At 34.6% G+C, this 25,000-nt stretch overlaps 1 protein-coding gene across 1 annotated transcript in view; it reads left to right on the forward strand.

Annotated features, from left to right (window-relative positions):
- Positions 1-3,061: 3,061 nt before the first annotated feature.
- Positions 3,062-25,000, forward strand: part of MARCHF1 (membrane associated ring-CH-type finger 1) — an 88,561-nt gene continuing 66,622 nt past the window's right edge. Inside the window, exon 1 of the mRNA XM_083861849.1 lies at positions 3,062-3,169. Coding sequence (XP_083717975.1) covers positions 3,068-3,169 — 102 coding nt within the window. The 5' untranslated portion in view covers positions 3,062-3,067. The remainder of the gene's footprint in view (positions 3,170-25,000) is intronic.

The following is a 25,000-nucleotide window of genomic DNA, read 5'->3' on the forward strand; positions in this document are numbered from 1 at the left end:
TCCAGTAGTGCCCTAAAAGCACTTCTGAAATCAGTCATTAATACACATGACATGTTTGAATTCAGTCTTACATACACTTAATGCCAAGGTGTTTGATTGTGTATATCCAGTAGCTATACAAGAAAGCTGGTACCATTATAGTCTTGATTGGTGTCATTATTCTAGGTGTCAACTTAATAATTTTTGGGCATATGTGTTTGCTTTCTGTTGGTCTCTGCATTGTTTTTAATGAGGCTAGAACATGAGGCATTTTATTAGGTATCATACAGGTACTTTAGTTGGTTGCTGCAGGTATCAGTCAGGTAGATAAGACTTCTCTAGCTTGATGACCTTTCATGCTATTTTAATTCAAAGCTAGACTAAAAAAAATTAGTCCTCTGTTTGGAGGGGCAGAAGGTACTCAGCACTTCTGATGATATAAAATTTTACAGGTAATTATCACATTTGTATGTGAAAAGTAATTTTTCCCCCCGACTTGAAAGAACCAGTAGTGAACCACCACAGCAGTAAGATATTACTGTACTTTTACAGCTGTTGACAACAATCACATATATTCTAATACAAATTTCTTTATTTTTTAATATAGAAGTAATTTTAAAACCTGAGACTGAGCTTCTTATTTGTAGAACATTTTAGTGTCATCATGTTATTATGCTGTGGCTACGCTGAATTGTCCCTGTGAAACACAGCAGGCTGGCTAAGAAAAGCCAGTGGCTTACTTGTGACACAGAAAATAGCAGAAGCTGTCAGAGATTTCTACTGCATCCAGCCCATCAATTCGTGGTTTTATTCAAATTAGATTAATTGATTAGAAGTCACAGCTTGGTAAGACTCAGACAAGAGATACATAATGAATAACAGCAACTGTATTTATCTTAGCAGAGCTCAGCATTGAAGACTATTTGTATTTCACTATTCCTGTAGCTCTGCTCCTGGAATATTTTGATGGTCTGCCAAATCATGCAGCTGGACAAATACCATCACTTTGATTGCTGTTGGGAATCTTTGAATACAGAGAAAAAAAACTTAGCTTAGATAAAGGACAGTGTGTTTTGTGTTCAATTTCCTGCTGTTCTGTGATAGCAGTTAGATTCTGGTAAGGACTGAAAAAGCATAGCCTTTGTTACCTGAATCTGATTATGCTCCTGAATTAAGCATATAAATTCTTTTCTTTTGCTAGATTTGTGAATTTCTTTAAGAGATATTATGCTTTTATTTCATACAACTGGCTAATTTTTAGTGCCTCATCAATAACTCCCTAACCCCCTTTTTTTAGCATTGATATTGTACAAGATGAACAATAATTGTGTCTCTTTGCTTGGCTAAATTATAAGTAAAAATTATCTCGCCTTAAAAATATTAATAAAGTAATTCTTCTATTTTTTAACAAATCTAAAGATAATTAATTAAGATTGTTTTCAAGAAATTTATTTATGATTATTCTTCAGGTGTATGAGTAAGAGCAGAATGCTTTTTTCTGTTTTAATCTGGGCAGTGGCAGTCGTTTTGATTGCTCAGGGCAAAAAAAGAAGAGTTGCAAATCTTCCAAATGGTTCTGCACACCAAGAAGGCCAGAATAGGACTGAACCTATATTCAGATGATATTTTGTCTTCAGAGGTATAGAAAGGATTGATTGATCACTTAGTGAGCATGACTTTGTATCTCATGTTAAGATTTCAAGAGAACAAAAAATTGTACAAGTCAGTTAATCTGTTTTCTCACTCACCTAATCATCTCCAGTGCAATAAAGCTAAGGCTGATTTCCACTTATTCCTGTCAGTTCCATGAGGTTGTGTGAGGAATACAGCTTTGTACATTTCATAGTTTGAAAACTATATATTAATAGTCAAGTGTGGAAATGGTAGAGCTGTCATTTTGCAAGAAGGTAGTTTGTCAGATTCAGAACCTGGAAAGATGAAATCTGCTGTAAATATATGCATAATTTTTGTGCTGCAGATTGTATTGCAGATTGTATTGCAGAAAAAATAAACTTAAGTTCCAAGTGCGTAATATTCAATGATTCTGCATAGTGCCATGGGAGGCCTTTGGCATTATTGTATTTACATTCCAGTTCTATTCAGTCTAGTGCCTTATTTGGAGTACTAGGCACTCAATCTGGTAGGTTAATCTTTCTGTTTATTATGTTTCATGATTCTACAGAATAACATGCTTTCAATTACAACATGTTATAATTGGTTTAGAAATTGCTTCAGATGTTTAGAATAAAATTGTTCAAAGCTGTTTTTTGTAATTAATTAGCAAAGTTTTGCACTGAATACCTCCATTGCCAACTTTGGTTGGGAAAAAAAACAGATTGTGAAATTTGAAACATACTTATGAAGGTTTCTTATGCTTAATAGCATGCTTTACTAGTTCTGCATTTCCAGAATGTTACTGTTACTTAAAAGATATTTTGTTACAAACTAAAAGCAAATTCAGAGGTAATTTGCAGTTGGCACCTAGCATTTATTTCTGGTGTGCCTAATTTGTTTTTGTTATTTACAATACATCTTAGTGTAGCACTTCAGGACAAGACAGGTATTCTGGAGTCTCTGGGCATGGATACATACAGGTTTGTCTGTTTTCAAAGTATTTATTTGTATCTAGTATCTCCAACTGCTTTAAGGCTATTTCTACTTTTTTCAGTGAATGTGGGGGTTTCTATCCAAATGTTATATTGTTTCTGGGATGGTGCTAGTCTCGGGAGTATTCTGGAATAAAGTCCCTTTAAAATAAAACTTTTTAAATTAAGGTTACAATGTGAAGATTTAACATGGAGAGAAGGCACTGTATTTGCTGACACTAAAATAGTATTAATGCATGTAAGGTGTGCTGAAAGTGCACGACTCCTTTCTAACCTTTACGGTTTAGCACTTTGGAATACTTTAGAAAAATATGTTCTTTTAAAAATATGTTTGTTAGCTTGTTCAGATATAACGTTAAATCTGTTTTTAAAGGCATGCATCCAGAGACATGCACACAATGAATTCAAAGTGTCAATGTTTCAGGGAATCTAAATTATTTTCAGAATTTCAGAAATTGAGAAGGGATAAGTGGAAGGAGAAAATGTTGGGCTGGTGCCAAGCGATAGCTCGTAACCCTCACAGACTTCCAAACAGCACAAGAACACCCGAGGTCTCAGGTGATGCTTCACATAACTCTACTTTGGTGAGTGAAAAGTTGCATTTCGTGACGGTGGCATGCTCAGATGAACTTGAAAGGTGTTAAATTTACTTTTTAAATGGTACTGTTTGCCATTGCTTGCATTTCCTCCTTGTGTGAAACCCTTTGATACATACAACATCTACTTACTCTTTCCATTTGCTTTTTTTTATGTTTTATGTTATGCATGGTTCACTCTGACTTGCATGCTGTGTCTATAAATCAGTATTGATGTTTTGTGAATGGTTGAGTCTTTAGGCAGGAGATGACTGAATATGGATCACTTACAATCTTTGTGATCTTAATTAGTGCAATGATGAATACAACTGGACATTGTCTAAAGACACCTCATTTGCTCTTTGTTCCTGCTTGTAACAGGAACAAAGTATCATGTGTCTAAACTTGTGTTAGACAGCTGGATTTTAAAATTATCTTCATATATTAAACATGCTCCTGCAAGAGATGGTAGAGTTTCTGCATGCAAAGCTGTTGATAGTAGATATTCAGGCAATATAAAGTTGACAGTTTACATGGTGGAGTTAAAATGTATCATATGAAACTGGATAAAGTTACTCATTGATAAGAATTTTGATCCCACAGTTTTTGTTCATTGAAATGAAGCCACTTATATCAGTAGACCTGGCCAGGTGAGTAAGAACTGGTAATTGTATGTAAAGGCTTCCAACTGCCCCATCTCTAAGAGCTAAAACTGTCTACTTATCTGCTTGTTTTAATTCATTGACATTTTCAGGCTACAGCAAGACTGAATATTTGAAACATATCCAGTTCAATATACCTGCTCCAATTTCATTAATGAGTGTTAAATAGGCACTGTATTTCCTGTCCTAAGAAACATGAGTTTCCTGTTTCTTAACAGGAAATACTGCCCTGCAGTTGTTGAAACGTGGATAGGATAACATCTAAGCTAAAAGGTGAATAATTGCTCCTAACCACTGAGGAAATGTGGTAGTCCAAGTGAAGAGACAGTGGTCTGCTTGAAAGCTGTTGACGTTTTGGTGACAAGCCCCTACTTAATGTGGCAAAATTATTGTGTTCAGAGGTAAATTATATAGAATGTAAGTTTCTGCTACAAAAGGGAACACAAAAAGGCAGCCTTAAAAGCTCCAAATTTTATAGTTTATTGTATCCTAGAATATTGTTATAGCTTGCTTTCCTCTAGAATACTTTACTTTCAGAGAAATAAAAGGAAATTAAAAATCAATGATTCGATGAAAAAAGATGCTAAGTATATTATCCCGACATTTAATTATTATTGCTATTTTATTTTTAAATTTTATTTAACGGCTTTTACTATTTAGCTATTAATAGTAATAGGAGGTAGCTATTAAGGAATTGGTATATGTGGAAATTTGCATATTTTGATTTCTGCTTGACTGCTATTCAACATTTAATTTGGTTTGATATTCATGAGATAAGCATTCCAATCTACCAGATGGGATTTAGAAATTATGAACTGGAAATACAGTTCAGAACTGGTGAGTCCATAGACTTAGAATCTTTTAACCCTATTAGTATTAAAACTTGTTCAAAAATAACTTTGCATGTAAACTGCTGCTTAGTTGATGAAGTGTGTAAGAAAGCCAGAGAAATAAACTACTGGGGAAGATACTGTGTGTCCTTTAATATTGTGGTTGGCTGTAGAGCAATAATCTTCACAACAGGAAATAAAACAGTAATATCTCTTGAGGCCTGCCAAGCTTTCCTTTTCATTTTCTTTGCTTCCCAGTCTCTCAGCCATGACTTTTTCTATCCCTCACATCTGAAGAAAATTATTCAGTATAAGGTTTTGCTGATGTCTTTCCAATTTGCACGATGTTGACTGAATATCTGTATTTCACTTGTGAACATTTTTAATCTGAAATTTTGTTTGAAATCAATTTTGATTTTGCTTAGTAGTTGTTGCCTTTTCAATATTAAAAAAAAATTCAGGCTGCTCTTGAGTGAAGATACAGAGTTTAGCACTGGAAACTGAAAAATAATGAAACAGCAGAAAATAAAGAATATAGCAAATTATTTGTTCTAAGTGTACAAAGCCACTTCTGATGAGCTATTCAAGCCCCTTCCTTCTGAATTAAACTTTATTTTTCAGTGCACTGCAGCTCCTCTGTGGATCTGATTCCCTTAGTATGGTTTATTTGGTGAGTCTTGTGCCCATGTGAATCTGTGTCATGAGGACACAGCTCTTTGCTTCCTTATCCTGTAGGTGACAAGTCTGGGTTTGGAAGGAAGCAAAGTAGAATGTAGATTGCTTCTTTTTTTGACTTCTGCCATGTACACTTCTGATTCAGCAGAATGTCTTCTTTATCTCAGAACTTCAGCTAAGGCATTAAAAAATACTTTCCATTTAAAACTAAACCCCAAAATGGGCATTTTGCAATGCCACTTTTCCGAAGGAAAAGGATCTGAAAATTGCAGGCAACTCTCATTGATTTTTCACAGAATCGTTGAATACCAGGATGGAAGGAATCTCAAGAATTAACTGGTCCAGCCTTTCTTGGCATAAGCACCAATATAGACAAGATGGCACAGTGCCCTGTCCTGCTCAGTCTTAAAAATATCCAGTGTTGGGGAATCCAGCACCTTTCCTTCAGAGATTATTTCAATGGCTCATTGTTCTCATTGCAAATCATTTTCCTCTTGTGTCTAATCAGACTGTGTGCAGAGTGTGCCCAATTTGTCCCCATTACTTCTTGTCTTTTCCTTGTAAATCCTTATAAAAGGGAGTCTTCATCTTCTTTATAGCCGCCCTTGAAATACTGGAACATGATGATAATGTATCCCCTAGGCTTTCCTTTCTCAAGGCTGAACAAACCCAGTTGTCTCAGCCTATCCTCATGTGGCAGGCTTCCCAGTCCATTTTTGTGGAAAGAAATATTTTTCTCTATGTGAAAAACAGAAGGAAGCTTTCAGAGTGGGAAGCAGGTTATGATCATTAAGAAAGTGCTTTTTTCATTAAGCAAGTAAATGGAATACTGAACAGCAGTGGAGGAAAAAATACAGAAGAATTAAGCTCATGAAAACATTAGAATGTATTTATAGAGTTTAATAAAACCAGTTGCACCATTTAATTTTATTTGATGTTAAGGTGTTCTAGCTTCATTGAAATTAAATAAATTCTGAAATATTTTAGTAGAACTCAACTAAGGATTCTTGGAAACATTTTTCTGTTATTTTTGTCAACTTAATTATAATAATATCCCCAAACTTTATCACCTTATCCTACTTCATTTGAAGATTAAAACCGCTGTGTTCAGTTTTAGGTGACACTCTTGCTTCTTTATTCTGAGCATACCTTGAAAGTTTTGAATCATTCTGTCATCAGCGGAGGCATAAGTTCTTAAAAATATCGTTTAATATTGCAGCTTATTCGATTTGGGGGTTTGTATTGTTAGTTTTAGATTCATAGTGAGTAAGGCTTTTTTTTAATGCTCAAAACAATTTCATATAGTCAATTAAGTTGGTGTAGTGGAACATAAACCTGGAATTGACTTTGCTTCTCTGGTAGCTAGAAATCATCTCTTTATCAAGCTAAATTTATTATCAGATTGTTTCTGTGTACATTGTTTCTAAACTTTGAAAAGTCATCCTTTGTAATTTTCATATTTGAGAGACTTGTAATACAACTTTCCCTTCTTGTCATAGTTTCCATGTTCCCATGAGTATCTTAAAAGGTCTTGTCTATTCCTGCACCAGTTTGAACAGGAATGACAAGTTTTGTACAGTATTCCAGATCAAGCTTTCTGTTCCTAACAATTGTATCACTACTGCCTGTCCAGTAGCACATTTATCATACTGCATAGATTTAGAATCACTTTATTGATACTTTTTTGTAACTGCTATTTTAGTTTTGAGACAAAACCTCTAGACTATGTTGACTTTTATTACATGTAGATTGTATCAATTCAAATTATTAATGCTCTTCTATCCTTTTCTATTCACCAGGCAATATGCAGATCCATATCTTTTTCATATTTCTATTTCTCTGATACTTTCTTGAATTGGGGAAAGAATAGTATTTTTTTTCCTTCACTTGAAAGGAATCTAGCTAGGTCTTGAAAGCTCATAACTGTATGCAATAGTATTTGCAGGGTTTTTGTCTTCTGAAAAGATTATAGATATAACTGAAAATAAGAAATTTAAAATTATTTCTTTATTAATCAGTCTGTGCTGACTGTATCTATTTATACTGTGATTCTATAAGCATATGTATATGTGGTGAGTTCAAATTATTTTGATGGGAATATCAATGTTAAATATATATTAACGTTGATAAAGCAATTTTCTTAGAAGCAGTTCTGTGTCTGACTGTTTTTGCAAAGTGTCTGCTGTTCCTCTGAGTCCCAATTCAAGACTTGAGCATTATTATAATCTATGTTCCCAATTGTTATTTGCAGCCTCTTCTGCATAGGGCATGGACTGGTCCTTAATTCAGTACATCATGTGAAGCACATGAAGCTAATGGCAGAAGAGCACGTACTTAGTGCTGAATTGTAGTCATTAGTTTATACTTTTGAAAGAAATACTTTTCCCTGTTGTTTTCCCAACCAGAATTATAGGTGAATATATGTGGAAGTATAGTCAGGTGAGTAACTAGATAATTGTGTTTCTATAGACAAATGAAATGTAAAAGGCATGGCAAATGATCAGTTTAACTCTAAGGAAGGATTTCTTTTTATGCAAGCAAATGATGTCATCTGCTTCTCCAAGATAAAGTAAGATACGATTACGAATGATCTGTTTGACATAGATAGATCCCATGTTGCCACATCTGATTTTTGACTGAGCAAGCTAATAGTAGTCAATGGTCATTCTGAAATATAATTAAACAAACAAGTAAAAGTGGAGGTTTTGGGGTTTTTTTGCTGTTCACCCTGACAGACAGCTCAGCCCCCCCTAAGTCAACACCTGCTTTCTCACTCAACCGGTGGGATGGGGAAGAGGAGCAGAGGGGAAAGGTGAGAAAAATCATGGGTTGATATAAAGACAGTTTAATAGGCAAGGCAAAAGCCACAGTAATGAATTTGTCTGTTAAGTAATGAAAAAGTAATGAATTTATCTGTTGCTTCTCGTGGGCAGTCAGGTGTTCAGCCATCTCCAGGAAAGCTGGGCTCCATCATGTGTAACCATTACTTGGGAAAAAAAATGCCACTCTCAATGTTTCTGCTTCCTCCTCCCCCTCCTTTCAGGTTTATAGGCTGAGCATGACACCATAGAATGTGATTTATCCCTTTGGTCAGTTGGGATCAGCCCTCCTGGGTATGTCGCCTCCTAACTCCTTGTGCACCCCCAGTGTCTTTGCTGGTGGGGTGAGGAGCAGAAAAGTTCTTGATGTAAGCCTTGCTTAGCCAAAACCAAAACAACCCTGAATTATTAACACTGTTTCCAGCAAAAATTGAAACATAGTCCCATGTGGGGTACATGATGAAATTTAACTCTATTCCAGCCAAAACCAGGACAGGTTTTCTTCCAGTGATGATAAAGTGTGTGATGATAAGCTGGGATTTAACTGTAACTTATGCTAACTGTGTGAGAGTTCTAATAGTGTAAGAATGATTAATCACTAGATAGTCATTAAAGGTCCCATCTAACCCTAACCATTCTTTAAATCTGGGAGCTTCATCTAAACACCTAAAATTAATTTCAGAACAAGAAAGATTTCTTCATCTGAGTTTGAAGTGTTTGGCTACCTGATTTTCATCAAGATAATGTAATTCCTTGATGAAAATCCTGTGAAATAGGGTACATCTAGGTTTCCTTTTGTACTGCAAGCTTTGAACTGTTAATCTGACAGGGAGTGATGGGATGTTTAGAATATGTATTTTAATTTGTTGTAAGAAAACCATGTAATTTAAAACTCAAAAACTAGATGTGAGAAAAGAGCAATTATCTAAGAATATGGAGTTGATTTCTTCTGAATTATCATCTTATTTGTATAACTATTAAGTAGATTTCATGAATGAGACTGCAGAACTAGCTAGGAAATCGACAATACCATACCTACAAAAGTCTCTATAGACACTGGTTTTAAAAATAGAGTAGTTAACATTAATATAATAGTCAAACAATAGTGTGTCTGCGAGTAAAACTATGGAAGAGGGAGATTATACAGAGAAATGTCATTTTAAAAAATGCAGAAATGTTCACCAGTATAATAAATTACATGATTTCCCTAAGTATCTGTTCACGTTAAAGTTACGAGAACTGCTCCTCGTACTGTAGGTGTTCCACATCCTTCGGCACAATGCAGCATGCTGCCCAACAGAGCAACTGTTTTAACAGTGTATTGCTTTACACTTTACAGGATCAGCCTAAGCTGTCAGTGACCTCAGGAGCCATGCCACCCCAGGCCAATCTTGTTGATTTTCCTTATATTTAAAGCCAATTAGCAGTTGTAACCTTGGTTACCATCGCCTTTGCATTCTCACCATGAATGTGTTAATAAGGACAAAAAATAAGGACAAAAAGTTGTTAAGGAGTTAATTTGTGTTCCTTTTCTATGCATACATAAACAAGGAGACCAGGATAGATTTAGGCCAAAGCTTTTGGGTAAGTCTCCCCCAGTGTCATTTAATTATTTAAGAGCAAGAAAGATCTGGTCAAGTTTTTACATATTTGACCAGTGATTTCAGTTAGACTTCCCCTATGGCAGGCTTAAAATGACAGTCCTCACTTAAAGAATTTTCATTTTGCTTTTTCTAACAAAAAATGGAGGCTAGATAGAAAATAATAGTACTTTGAATTTGTATGCAAAAAAATAACTTAAGTACAGCAGAAAAAGAGAAAACCTTATCTGAATTCTGGATTCAATAAGGCAGTAAGGTTTTAATATTGTCATTATCATTATTAATATTAATCTTGTTATTATTATACTGTCATGTTTTATTTAGCTTTATAACTCAAATTATATTTCAGTTTTTTAGCTGTTAGGCTTCTGCATTTAGTATCAATGAAATCCACAATAAAATGTTTTTCTCTAGATAAAATTACTATAAGAAGACATTGACATAAAATATGTGTTAAATGTCTGTGTAACTGTTTGAATAGGTTGTATTCAACCCTTTATTTTCCCCAGAACATTTAATGTATCTTGTGTCTCAAAGCAACATGTGTTCACAAGACTGGTTCAAATCTATTTCATATAAATTATTCATAATTTGTTTCCTTTTTGTATAATTGAATCTCTCATTAATCCTTCACTTAGGGAAAAGGAGCATAATTTCAATGTAGAATTTAACACCTATTAATTATTTTTAGTTTTGAAGACGAGAGCTGTGTCTGACTACATTATACTTGTTCACATAATTTTTGACTGAAAGTGCAATAAGTTATTTTTCTAGAAATTTTTCATATGGTCATAAAAATCTTATATTTAGCTTAAAGTATGTAAAACTCCAGGTTATGTGATGTAGGGTTACAGATACTGAAACAAGAGGGAATTGCCAGATCTTCATTTCGTTTCTATCAGGCAAATGAGTTCCTGAAAATGAGAAAATCAGACAGGGCCAAATAATTAACCTGAGATTTTTATAAGGTGAAATGAATTATTCTCATTCTAGCTCAGTGAAACCTTCAGTTCCATCATTAACTGAACACATACACCGTACTGAGGAAGTCAAGATGATAAGAAGCATCAAAGAAATGTCTCTGCTCATTCATTTATTGCCAGAGTAACACCAGCAAGGAAAGCTATGAAAGCATATCATGTTAGGGAAAAAAAAAAAAAAAGGTAGTGGTAGAAGCTGATAATGCAACTTTATCTTGTTAAAAATCTCAAGGTAATATTAAATGTTTAATGTTCCTGTTCCTGAGGTTCTTCCCTAATAATTTGTATGGTATTTTGCTGCCTAATACTACTTGAATTCCAAGATTCAGAAACAGTTCAAGGATAAGCTCTCTACTGTGCTGACTACTGCAGTTTGTATAATTCAGTCCTGTAAACAGAAATATGTATGCATAATTTGTTTAAATAGTCTATACTGATACCATTTGCATGCTTGCAAATATGCAAATGTAGCATGTAAGTTTGTGTAGTGTGTGTATGTATATATATCTATATATATTTCAACCCTGCTAGTTTACATTTTACTTAATCATGTAAGTTTGTGCAGTTTCTGCAACAGGATTCATTCTCACTCTGAAGTGGTTTGCAAAGTAATGATTACTGCAAAATATATTCTTAAGAGAAAAATAGGGTTGAACATGCACACCTAGAAGCCATTTTGTGCATTCATATAAGTACATAAGTTTTGTTACAGACAGGTGGAAGCAGAAGAAAGTAGCAGAGCTACAGGGAGCTGTGTATCTCCCTAGATGCATCCCTAATGTATTCTTCTGCTTTGTTATCCTCACTTAAAGTTTTCCCAGCCCTACAATGGATTTGGTGTTGGTTTTGTGTCCTGGGAGGCTCCGCAGGGCAGCACATCTCTGCAGCTGCACTTCCACTGCAATGCAGTGCCAAAGTGTCGTGGATCCATTTCAGCACACGTTCAGCACTGTGTTCCACCTAGACTCTGGGCTGGCTTTCCTGAAGATAATGACGAGCCTGCACATATCAGGGCTGTCATGTGAGCACATAGCCTGGGTAGAGACAGCTTGAGTCCTCATTGCAGCTCTCTGTCGTTCTTCCTTTTTATCTGAGGTGTATGTGGCATAGAAGATAAAGTAGGGCCTCTTGAAATCTGTAGCATGTATGATTTCCCTTTTTATTTGATTCTGATGGAGAACTGAGGTGGAATAGGGTCTGGAGAGAGATATCAGACCTTCAAATAAAAGATAACCTTTATAAAGAGATTCTACCACAAATGTGGTCTGGGGAGTCTCTGAAATCTAATGTCTCTGTTCTGTATTGTCATTGTCACTGAATACTTGCCATTGCAGCTGGAATCGTGGTGTTCTCTTTAAACAAAAAATGGCAACAGAAAGTGCAGGAGCAGAAAAAGAATCGTAGTTATTGTGTAGGTTAAAGCACTGACTTGTGTTGTATGCAACTTCCATGTAACTTCGTGAAACTAATTTCTGCTGTATTATTTCAGCCTCATTAATATGAACTAATCAACACTTGAGATGAAATTTCACTCAAAATAGTAAGGTGCTTCAATCCTCTAGAGACAACTATGTTAGAATTATCCTGGTTGGCAGTGGAAGGATTTAATAACTTTGGATAATTAATACAAGGAAAGAGGAGAAAAATATAGCAGAGGACCTATTTTTTTTTTTTTTAAGATGAATCAACAGAGGCTGCAGTTCAGTGTTTGTTCCACAGGAGATGGAGATAACTGGTTGAACCAGGCACCCTCCTGCAATTTCAGAGCTGTTCAAATATTTGTTTTAGAAATGCCAGTCCTATCAATTTCATTAAAATGGGTATGTGGTCAAAGATGGCCCTATGTGGATGCTGTCCATAATCACTTGCTTTGACTCTGCTGACTGACAAAGAAAACTGCTTGTGACCTTGTTAGGCTAATTACTTCTGGGGTTAATCTGTTATTCCCTCCCCCTGGTCCTTTCATAAAGTATGAGATGGGAGTAATAGGATAAGGTTAAGAAGGGGAAATTTAAACTGAAGGAGAAGAGCATAATCGTGCCAATAACATGCCTTAGGCTGCTGTTTGATTTTGTGTTGGGGGTTACAGAAATACCATGTCTATGATCCTTGAAATTTGGAATGGAAATAGAAATATTTGCTATGATATTTTTGTTAGCTTTTTTTCTGACTCTGATTTTCTGTGCATGTAGGGTTTTTTTTTCTCTTTCTAAAGGAAGTGTACCCTAGCTTTTCTTGCCTTGATGATTCTTTAGAAAAAAGTCAGTGGTATGAAAGATACAACTTCTGTACTAGATCAGTTGACTATGATTTCTCTAATAACTAAGCATTGTTTAAATAGAAGTCTTTGGATTTCATCCTTTGTGAATATCTATTTTTTTTCTGATAAAGTGTCAATTTTCTATTTCTGTGCTTGATATTTCAATTTATTTTTTTCTCTTTTTCAGTCTCTATTGATACTGACAATATTTACTTCTTAACCCTGTAGGCTTCAAATTCTGTTAGTGAGGTATTGGGTTTTGTAAGGTGTTTTAAATAGCACACATTACAGTAAGAAGAGAGAGCTACACCAACTGTAGCTTTCAGCATTCTTATGCCCAAATCTTAAACACTACTTCTCTTTCATGATGGGTGGGGAAGCAAACCGTGATTTTTTTTTTCTTTCTTGTGATAGTTTTTTCTGCTGTTTTGGAGAGAAAAATTTATGACGTACAGCGTAATCATTGCCTGACTGAAGAAGATGAAAAGCATGACAAAAATTGAGTTCATAGATATATTGATATTACAAAGAGAATGTCTTGTTTTCCATTTATTTTCTACTTACGAATAAATGATGCAGTTAAATTTTGAGAAGTGTTTGTTGTTCTTAACTTTAATATAGTATTCATTTCATGTAAAAGAATCACATTTCAAATTGCAGTGGGATATGTTCAGATGTGTATTCTGCACTTTTACTATTCAGGCAGTAAATGCCTCATTCCAGCAGTATGTAGATGTGCTAATAAATGTATTTTGAGTTTTATTGCTAAATTGGAATACTGCACCTTTTTACTCTGCCGTGAGAGAGAAGAAAAATTTTCATCCTACACATACGTTGGATTTTTTTTTTTTTTTCATTTAGGTTGGAGAAGACCTATAAGGTCATCAAATCCAACCATAAGTCTAACATTGACAGAATGGAAAGCTTCCCAAAACAACTAACTTTCCTGTCAGTTTCATCTATTCTTCTTCCTTGGTATTTACTAGGATACTAAATAGTAGTCCTGGAAAGACTTTAGTTTTGTTTGTTTTAAGATTAGGATTCTAAACTGTGTATGAAAAAAACCACATTAAAATTTCTTTTTTGAAAATGTAGTTGTATATAAAGTATTTGAATTGAAAATGACAGATTGTCATTTTTCTATGAATTTTTGTTCCTCCCATAGAAATTTATTTGGTAGGTTATAGAAATTTTGCCTCCCTTTGTTTCCTGTGTTAAAGAAAGGGAAAAAAAAAAGGTCAAAAATGTGAAGGAACAATTACTGAGAAAAAAAAATAAATTGAAGGACATAGAAGATTGCATTAATTCTATGCAATCCCATTTCACTCATCCTGGATATGATTTGGCTCCTCATGTTGTCTTGAGTCCCAGAGAAGAATCTGTTGTAGAGCTGTCTTTACTGTAAGTCAGTCAATAATTGGTGTTTTTAGTATAACCATTGGAAGAAATATGTAAAGGAAATATGTAAATAAGGGGTAAAGGTATATTGTGGGGAAAAAAGTGGTTGTAGATAAAGCTGATTTGTTGTACCGGTCATTAGTTTGAACTTGTGTTCTCCTTAGACAGAGAACCCCCAAAACAAGCAACCAGAAGAGAAACCCCTAAACCTAAAATATCTGCGGACTTGTTAATTTTTGTGTTTCATAGAGAAGCTCTTGAGTACAGGCTCTAACTTGTGTAAGTTTGAAGGCAGGCAGAATAAACTTATGTGTAGTGAAATTTAAGATAGTGAGGTCACTGAGCAGAGGTGCATTGCTGCTGCTCCATCTAATTACAAACTTACAGAAGAGGAAGACAACAGCAGCAGTGCAGGTGCTTCTAAGAGCTCCCAAGGTGCTCTGTTGGTAGTGGGGTGCATCAAAACTGTATATATATTACTTTACCTATTTGATGCCCCAAAAAAAAATTGAATTAATTTTTGTATTATGGAAACTTGTGTGTATTGAATTGTGTTTGATGTTTGTTTTCTCTGGGTAATAATATTCCAGAATGTGTTAATTGCTTCATGTAATTTTTGTAATCTATAAATATTAATGATTATGAAATGGTAATTACAGCTGATAAAACAAAATGCAGAAAAATGAGCTATTCAATTAATCAATTTAAATTATAATTGCATGAATAATTACTAAATTGTCAAAACATCAATAATTATGTGTGTTGAACTACAGTAGTATGGGATAGGTTGAGTATATGTAGACTAAGTATGATTTCCCTTCAGTTTTGTTGCTGTTGTGGTTTAAGGCCATTTTATTTAGAGCTGAGATTATAAAATGCTGAAGGTCTCATCTTGTTGAATAGCCAGTTCAAGGCACTCACATCATTTTTAAAGAAGTGCTAATGTCCTAGTACTTTAAGTGTCTAAAGGTTCTCCCTATCTGAAAATCCTGGTCTGTAATCAAAAGGGGTATTTTAAAACGCATGAAGATAAATTTTGAGTTTATGTCATTGTTTTGGGATTTCAGTAAAAATGGTCTGATTTTCAGGGAACCAACAGAAGTTATATGTTTAGAATATCTGAAGTGATGCATCTCAGAGTTGATGTTACTGATATCAAGGTCCTACAATGGAATTTTTTTAAAATAATGATAGAGTTATTCAGACAAGAATTTTTAATTCTTGTTACTTTTTTATGTATGGAGAGAGAAAATGGAATGAGGAAGATAATGGAGGAAAAAAGGGAAGACAGCGAATACTGTATAAATACAGATGTCAACTATGACTCTGACTTCACTTGTTCTCAAAAAAAATTTCTTTTCTTCCAAATGCTTTATCGCACCATATTTGCAGTTCACCTTGGCTTCTGTAGTAAGCAATAATTAGCTGAATATTCACTGTGTTGACACTTCCAGCTGAGTGCAGTTTTAATGTTCTGTGGGTGCCTACCCTTTTGGCATGCAAGTACGTTTAAAATACAGTGTAAAATTTTTTGAGATATCTATCACTGATCTGTTGTTTTTAAAGGTCTGTTCTAAGGAAACTGAGTTTTTATGTGCACTATCATTGACAGGAATCACAAACAGTCATCTTGCTGTACTTTAGTCATTGGAACATTCATTTTTCCTGCTTGCTGTTGATATGTTTCTTGAATGCACATTGTTGATCATGTTTCTTTCTCAAAATAGACATAGAGAACATACAGTATGACATAATTAATGCAAATGTGCTTTTTGGAAACCTTTTGCCGATGGATCCAAAAAGCAATTAAAAATACAAAGAATTCTGCAAAGTGCAACATTAAAACTTTGCTTTAATGTTGTTAGTGACCTGAAAACTTTCTGTCTGTGTGACAAAAAGCTTTTAGGTCAGTCATACATCTCTATTTATAGGCTTGAATCAAGAAATGCTAACTACAGTATCGTCTTGAAAGTACGGTTCTCTTCTTCTTTAAAAGAAAAAAAACCTCATCTTTTTACATGAGTTTCCTTAGTGGGTTCAGATATGCAAGATTTTTCAACTCAGTGTTTCGAGTTTGAAGAACCATTTGCAAAGAGGTAGGTTTTTAACAATGTGGGTTACGGTAACACGAGTTAATGTGTTGGTCAGTTGGTGCCTGATGTGGAAAATGCACTGCTTTATCAGCTTCTCAGATGCAAAAGATGTGCAATTACTGTGGCAATTCTGTGTGTTTAGTTTCAATTCAAAGTGGTTGGTAAAGCAGTTGGTTTCTTGCAGGTAAGAATAAATAATTGAAACCAACTTAGTTTTGTATGTGAGAAAATTCAATATAGTTTGGTTATTTATGTATTTAGTTTTGGGAGGCAATTAAGCACATACAGGCCAGTCAGAATGGGATCTGTGCATACCTTCATTCAGGCATTCTGCAGTGACTAGCAAATTGTCTGCATTAAAACCAGAGCCCAGCATGTGCTTTAATTAAACAACAACCAAAAAAAAATTCACTACAAGGAAAGAGCCTCATTTGTTTTTTGAATCTATTATTTTTTGTCATCTAGAGATTGCATGATTAGGAATTTTGTTTCTGGGCCATTATCTGAAGGTTTTCTGTTCTATTTTTCTTGGGTTTTTTTTTTAATTGGATGGTACAGGTAAACTCCTTTTTTACCAAAATATGTATAAAGGTGGAAGAATATCTGAGAATTTTGTTTTTTCATATTTGAAACAATGTAATGCATTGGACGAGACCTGACCTGTATGCTTTTTGTTCTATGTTGAGAGGTTACTAACACAGTATATGAATTTTTCTGATGACAGGCTTTTATTTTGGTTTAATACAGATTGCCTCCTGCAGAGAAATAAGCTAAAAAGTGTTTTGACATGTTTGCAGACTTGCAGCAATAGCTCTCTGGTAAAGTAAATATAATTTCTGACTTAATCTGTTGGAACTTCTGTTAAAAACCTCATGTATTTACTTGAATTAAATGGAGTAATGCACCTCTGAGCATTTTCCTGCGTTATTTTATTAGATACAGTTTAAAATCAAAGATAAATTAGGTAGACTCCGTGGGATAAGCTCCTGTTGTGGCTCTATGTAAAATAATAAGCAAAATGTATTTCTTTTAATTCCATACTGCTAAAAACAAACCAAGACAGTTCCAGTGCAGCTTAGTTGCTTCTGGTTTTCCCTGCAGGTAGTAGAGTGTCTACTTTGATTCACAGCATTTTATCTTTTTTTTCCAAATAACTCAGCTTACCTACAAAACAACATCTGTGTTACCAGAGAATTGTCAGTGGTGGTGTAGATATCCCTCTTCAAACAAGCTGAGCACTTCTTTTAGAGCTTTCTGCACACTACCACAGTCTCAGGTTGGAATCTAAAAAAAATGACGTAATAAAATAGAGGATCAGTAAATTGTGGCACCCAGAAATGATGCAGAGTTTTGCAGTTTCTGTTTTAGTTATTTCATAAATCTTTCATTTGCCTTGAACTGATTGCAGACACCAAGAAATGTAACTGCTTCAAGATTTATTGGCTGAGTGTTTACATTATTCCATTAGCCATCTCAAGCTGCTTCAAGGACATTAGTACTGCTAGTATTACTGTTGTTATTACTGTTATAATTATTTACATAAAAGAGGAAATCAGAATGTTTGCATTATTTTTTCAGTAATTTTAGATTTATAAATACTTTGGGAAAGGATTAATATTTCCATATCAGACATGAGAATTAAGTTACTGCTAAGTTTTCTGTGCCATCAGAAAGAATAAGAAGAGAAAATACATTGTACTGTTTTTTTTCTGAATGGAGTGTGTGAGGAGAATTATATATGAGATACTGAAAACCAAGGGATTTACATGTTCACTTCTTTCCCCTTCAGACCCAATACTAAATGAAGCCCAAGATGCAAGACTAAGAAATGTCAGCTTTTTAAATACATTATTTAGAAAGCTGAGAGTGAAAATTTAAAGTATTCCCATGCATTTGACCTGTAGGTTATCTTTAAAACAATATAAAAATAATTAGATTCAGCAGGATGTCTGTGAATAACATGTCTGCTCAAGAAAGCTTATTAGTTTTCTCTAATAGCCTTCCAGTCACTGCCTCTGGATTTGGATGTCCTGAGATTGTTATATTAATGGAAACAGTGTAGTTGAAACTGCTTGGTAATCCTCGCTGAAACCTGTGCTGTCAAGAGAGATCTGTGATGAAACTTTCCACAATCATGAAGCTGTTTTTGACATTCAAGGAAGTGCTTTTTTCTTGGAAACATATATTTTTATATTGTGTTCTGCAAAGCTCACCTTTTGAACAAAACCATGAATTTTGTTTTGTCTTGTAAGAAGTAAATCTATTTTTAATAGAAGTCGAGTAATTGTTGAGTTCCTTTGCTTAGAAAAGTTTAAAAAAACTATTTGAAGTCCAGGTTTGTTTTCAGAATTGTTCTAAGTTCTTCTTAAAAATAGTAAAAACTAAAACCTTTCGAACATTTGGAACTTGAAAGTCATGATCAGAATATGCTACATTGCCCCTCCTGATTTCCCACTGTTCCCCATCCCATCTTTTCCCTCCTGGTCTCGAGTGTGCACATCTGTCTTCCCCAGATCTAAAGGCCTTAGGAGGGAATTATTGTAGGATTTCATTTTCAAATTTCAAAGCCTCAGTAAATGGACAGCACTGATATCTTTGGGGGGAGGGCAAAGAGGGGAAGATTTAGAACACATTTTTATCATTTTATCAACTGTATATAATTTTTCAATATATTTCAAGTCTCAGATATGATGTTTTTAAGATGAATACACTTTTAAATGAGTCTCACTTTCAATCAAAGCTTAAATACTAAATATTAGAAATATTTTTGTTCTGATTTGAAAAATCTTGTCTAATTTTGAGATTAAAATAGATTTGGGCAAACCCAGTATGCCTGAAAATGCACTGTAGAAGGTTCAGTAATTAAAGATACATGAATGATTTTGATACAGTACCCAACTCTTTCTTACCTGAGTAGTCCTCTTGTTTGCAAGATGGTAATTATATTAATACTTGGTGAGCTAAGATGAGAAATCTAACCAAATGTTCATTTTAATGCTGTAGGAGGGCATCTTTTTCAATGGATAAGGTACGTAAACATGTTCATAACAATACTCCTTAGCCATGTTTGGTTTAAAGTGTGTCTCTAAAATACACATGTGCATGTGAACTGAGGGATAAGAAAAGCTAAATATATTTGGATTTGCTGGACTTGCTTTTTAATTTATTTTTTAAATTCCTTTTCCCTATTCCATTTATCTCACTCCATGCAGTAGCAATGAGCACATTAACAAACAGAATTAACCTTTCATACTGCCATGAGCTGTGATCTTGTCAGATCTTGTGGAATAAACCAACCTGGGCCTAATCAGTATTTTAGAGATCTTCAAGGTGCAAAAATGCAGGTCTGCAAAACGGATTGCTCCTCTGTTGTTAAGATTTCTTTTTCTTCTAGAAGATTTTATTCGTTGTAGTTTTTAATTTATCTTTTTTAGGTGCTTTGTTTTGAAAATGCAAATTTTGAAACTTCACTATTCATCCCTCAATTCCTGGACAGCAATGACATTACCTGTTGTTATACTGAGAAGTGAATAGAGCTTTCAAATAAACATGTCAGAGTATAAAATATGAAGTAGCATACAAATATCTTTGTAATTCATAATAACTTTACTTCTTGCTATAGCTGTAAGTGTAATATCTTTATATGAGGCAGAGTATGATACAAAAAAGGCAAACATTGTGTTTTGGTATGAAATGATGCTTTAGTATGGCAGAAGTTGATATTATTCAGTGTGCTCCTAAAAATGAAATATTGTGCTGCTGTCGGAATTGTTGTGTGTTGTTCTGTTTTGTCCAAATGTTGAACAATGAATGAAATTTAATTCAATTCAAAGCGATAATGAAATTTAAAAGTGAGAGCTTTACATTTCTCTCCACCTAAAAAAGATGGACATAAAAATAGTCATGTCTCCTTCAAATGCAACTGATATCTTTAGAAGAATACAGGTCTCAATATTTCTGTGACATGCTTCCCAAAACTGAAGAGGGGATACCATAGGGCATTTAACAGCCCATGATAAAAGTATTTGTTTTCATCAACTTCATCAGTTGCATTCCTTTAAATATCTATAGAACATTAAATTTTAAGATTTACCAATTTCTCTGGCAGAATTCCAGATGTAATTACTGGATTGTGTGAAGAATTGCTGCTTGTTATTGTCAATGAAATCCCTGGGCTCTTGCTGAGGTGCATATTGAAATAAATTGTCAAATCTTACATGGATTTAGAAAGAGTTCCCTTTATGCCTCTTTCATAGGCCATATTAAAAAATTGCATGAGTCCCTGAGGCCTACCATGTAATTTGCTGTTTCTGTACAATTTTGAGGCTACTGTGTAAATTTTTCAAAGGAAAAAAATCATTGTTACTTGTTTATACTATCTCCAAAATTATGCCTTCTACTCCTTTGACAGTCAAAATTAAAGAAATTAAACTCAAGAGTCTTTGAAACACCTGTTTTTTTGGAAAGAATGTGGAATACCTTCAAAAGAATTTCAAGCAGAATGCTACTCCTAATTTCAGGTTTCCCTGCAGTGGTTTCCCAAATAATGAGAGCAGGATGAAATCTGTCAGCAAATTCACGTGTGCTGAATATCCATTTGAATGGAAGAGTAGAGGTGGCATTAAACTGCTCCATTCTGGCAGATTCCACTGTTCCCTGCAGCCTTGCTGCCATGCAGCCTTCATAGAGGCTGTCCTTGTGTCACTTCCACCCTTCTCTGCAAGGGGGAAAAGAGCAGAAGCTTTTGCAGGGCTGCTGTCTTGATGGATGGTTGAGGGATTTGAGGAAGGAGGTGGAACTTAAGTGTCAAGAAAAAGAGCTGGCTTCTTTTTTTTTTTTTTTTTTTTTTTTTTTTTTTGGTGGGTTATATATATATATATGTTAGTATGAAAGTACTGAATGTGTTTGGGGGATGATTTTGGATTAAAATTTAACCAAGACTGAATAATAACCCCTCCACCTGCCTCAGGGGGCATTAGCTAGTTCAGTCTTTAGGTGGCTTTGGAGGGAATTATACCAGGAACAAGATAAAAGATATCACAAGAGGCTCCTTCCCCAGGACCTTTGTCCCAGGTGTTTATTCTTTGAGATTCCAGGGGGAAAAGAGAGAGAACAAAGAAGCGCGAGGCTTATATGGCCCCCTGCTCGGGGAAAAATAACCAGACCACAGCCAATGGGGTCAGGGAAGGAAGGAAGGAAGGGTCACTCTATGTAGTAAGGGACTCCAGGGGGTCAGGAGGGAGAAACCCAGTAATTCCCCAGAGAATTACAACACAAGACTTTAAGACTTTTTGGTTTTTGAAAATGCTTAGACAGAAAAGTTCTTGGAATCAGAGCAGAATCTCTGGAGGAGTAGTTTGTCCTTGATTGTCACTTCTTGTAAACTTTTTTCTGAACACATGAAGGAAGAAGTTAAATTAATAATTTTGTTCCCTGGCTAGTTCTTGGTACTTAAGCAAGCAGAGTTTCTCACATCAGGTGTAATCAAAGGTGAAACTAAAAGGTTCATGATTCTATTTGAAGACACATCTTCTATGATATGTCTGTACAAAAAGCATCACTAAAAGACTGATCCTGTATTCTTGTATCTGTAAATTCAGCAGGGCAGAATAGTCATGTGTGTTTCAAAAGTAATTGATGTGCCTCACATAACCTGATTTTGAGATGCCTCAGCATTGTATATTACTTATAGAGGACTAGATTCTTCAGCATTGCGTGGTACACTTAGCTAAAAGTAAAATTTTTTTTTTGGAATAGGACAGAATAATTTATGCAAACCCACTGCGATACCTATGCACTGTAGCACTTGCTGGGAATTTAACCTCTCAAAGTCTGATCTAAATCTTAGTTTCATTTCAAAGTAGTTATTTTTATACCTTACATATTTATATGGACTGTAGTCTTTTATTTGTCTTTATGATTTAGGCAAACAGGTGATTTACCATACAAACATGGAAAAGGCTTTATATTCAAAGGCTTTACTGGAGTCATGTGCTGTCATTGAAAGCTTTCTCACTGGAAAACGATAATTAACATATTTGATGTGATTTTAATATGATGAAAAGCTAAAAGGGGGGAGATCATGATATGCAGCTGTGCAGGGAGAAAGGGCTGAATGCAGGCTGGATGTGAAAGCAGCACAGTATTGTCAGACTGCTGAATCCAGGGCTGCAGGTGACCTGTTTAGTTCATGTTCTTTTCAACTTAATTATTCCTTATGTAAAGAGAGAAGCATGATTCTTTTTTTTCTTGTTTGCTAAACTTGCATAGGCAATCAAAATAGTATTGCAGGGAAGATTTTTTCTGTGATTCCATGTCTTACGGAGTTTTTTTCTGCCTCTTCTTGCTTGTGGACTCTTAGTTAGTATACTTGCAGTTAAAAGTGTATTTTTTATTGAGGCCTTCCATGAGTTTTGTGAATATTTTTGATGTCTTTTAACAGCAGCCTCAGAATATTTTAAAACTAAGAGTTTTAAGTGGGATAATAGCAATGAGAATATGCTTGAGTTTTGTCACTGAGTGTTCAAGCACTTTTGAAACATTCATCCTGTTTTTGAAATAGCTTGAAACTTGATAGATTAGAAAGAATTTAAATGTGCTTTTTGCTGTTCTCTGTCACACAGGCACTAGGATGTAGAAATGCAAGTACTTAATTAAAAAAAATTTATTTTTCAATAATTTTATACTTATGTAATAATTTCTTGTTCTGTTGTGTATTTACTGTGCTGAAGTGTGCTAGGCTTCATAACTTCCAAGTTAAGATGTCGGGGTTCTTGTTAACCATAATACTGCTTCTTTCAGGTATGCAATAATATATTAGATTATAAAAAACCTATTAATTGCAGTAGTTTAGTGAGCTAAAAAAAAGGCCTTAAATTCCTGATAGATTGCTAAACATGAACATATGCTGTGTTGTTTGTATATGTTAAAATGTCAACACTGAATTATAAGTAATGCTACATCCAGCCAGAAGATCAAATACTTGAAGTTAGTGTAATACTTTAATGGTTTAAAAATAACACCCTACGTAAACTATTTGGGTATACATTGCTTCTCTTTTCCACTACTCAAGCAGTTGAAAATAAGCTAAGATACAATTTTCACATTGCTTACGTGTAGTGGGAAATTTGCTATTCCCCCATGGCACCAGCAAGATCATCTATCCCAAATTCCCAAATTTATCTATGAAAATAAGAAATAATTTTGCCATATTATATCCCGCTTTTTAAAGCTCAGTCGGCACAAGAATTTACGTACAGAGTGATTTAAGTACATTTTTGGGAAAAAAAGGCAGTTCTGAAAAAGAAAAATTACAGTTTTGCATAAAGGCAAACAAAACCCTTTACAAAAAAAAAAAAAGCTAGAAAAAGATAAAAATTTGATTTACTGGAGAAATAAAAATTAACTTTTAAAATTAATATTCGTACTTTATTAGCTCTAAGCATGCTTAGACTGTTAGAGTATGTTCAAGGTTGCTGTTTTATTTCCTTAAGCAGAAATTGAAAATATACCTCAGAGTTTTCAGGTGATGTTCCAGCCTTCTGACAGTGGGCTGACACAGGATTCATAATGAGCTCTGGTTCACTGGTATGAACACAACATTCACCAGGACCATGAGTGTATCTAATCTTCTGTTATTTTGTGTGTTTCTAGTATTCCAATGGCTTTGTTCCAATTTTGTGGCTGTCTAGCCATGGCCACATTGCAGGGTTCAGTTTACTAATGAAATAAAAGAAACCAACCATAAGCAATTCACATAGTTTAAGCTGAGGCTTTACACTGAACGTGAAGATTTGCATTAAAGCTTTTGATGTCGTTACAAACTGAATGGGAATTTTAGATGCTATTTTCTGTATTGTAAATCAAGCCTGAATGAATCACCGGTGGCACCATTGCATTTAGCTGATAAGATAAGCAGAATGCTGAGCATAGAGAAGAGATAATGCACTAATGGACATGTGTCTTGATGTGTCCTGCATTGCAATGTGCACCATAACAAGGCAGTATGTATCAGCAGAGCCAGTGCCAGTGCTGCAGATCTGTAACCAAGATTCTCTTAAAAAAGAAAAAACATATCAGCCTTTCTGGATCTCATTCATTTAGGGAAGAATAAAATGGTTGGGCTTTTTTTCAATTTCTTACCTCATCATATCCTGCAGAGTCATGGCAATCTCACATCAGCTGTGGGTATTGAAACACATGACATTAGCTAAACTTGTTTATTTACAGTCAGAGACTGTAATTTTGGAATTCTGCTGGGTCAAAGGAATGCTCTGACACATTGGCCACTGGACATGGTTTGATTTGGAAAGTAAAATTAACTTTGATGATTATAACATTGCTCTGGTGTCACAAGTTAAGTGTGTTTCTTATTTCATTTCTAGTTTAGGTTGGGGGCAGAGTTCTAACAGCATGGCAGATTGCAATTTTTTTAATTGAGTGCTTATCATTGAACCCAAATCAAATGAGGAAATCCAATGTTATATCCTGTTATCAGAGCCGAGTAGAATAAACAAAGGTGA

This window comes from Zosterops lateralis, assembly GCF_965231275.1.
Source record: "Zosterops lateralis genome assembly, chromosome: 5".
NCBI classification, from domain to species: domain Eukaryota; kingdom Metazoa; phylum Chordata; class Aves; order Passeriformes; family Zosteropidae; genus Zosterops; species Zosterops lateralis.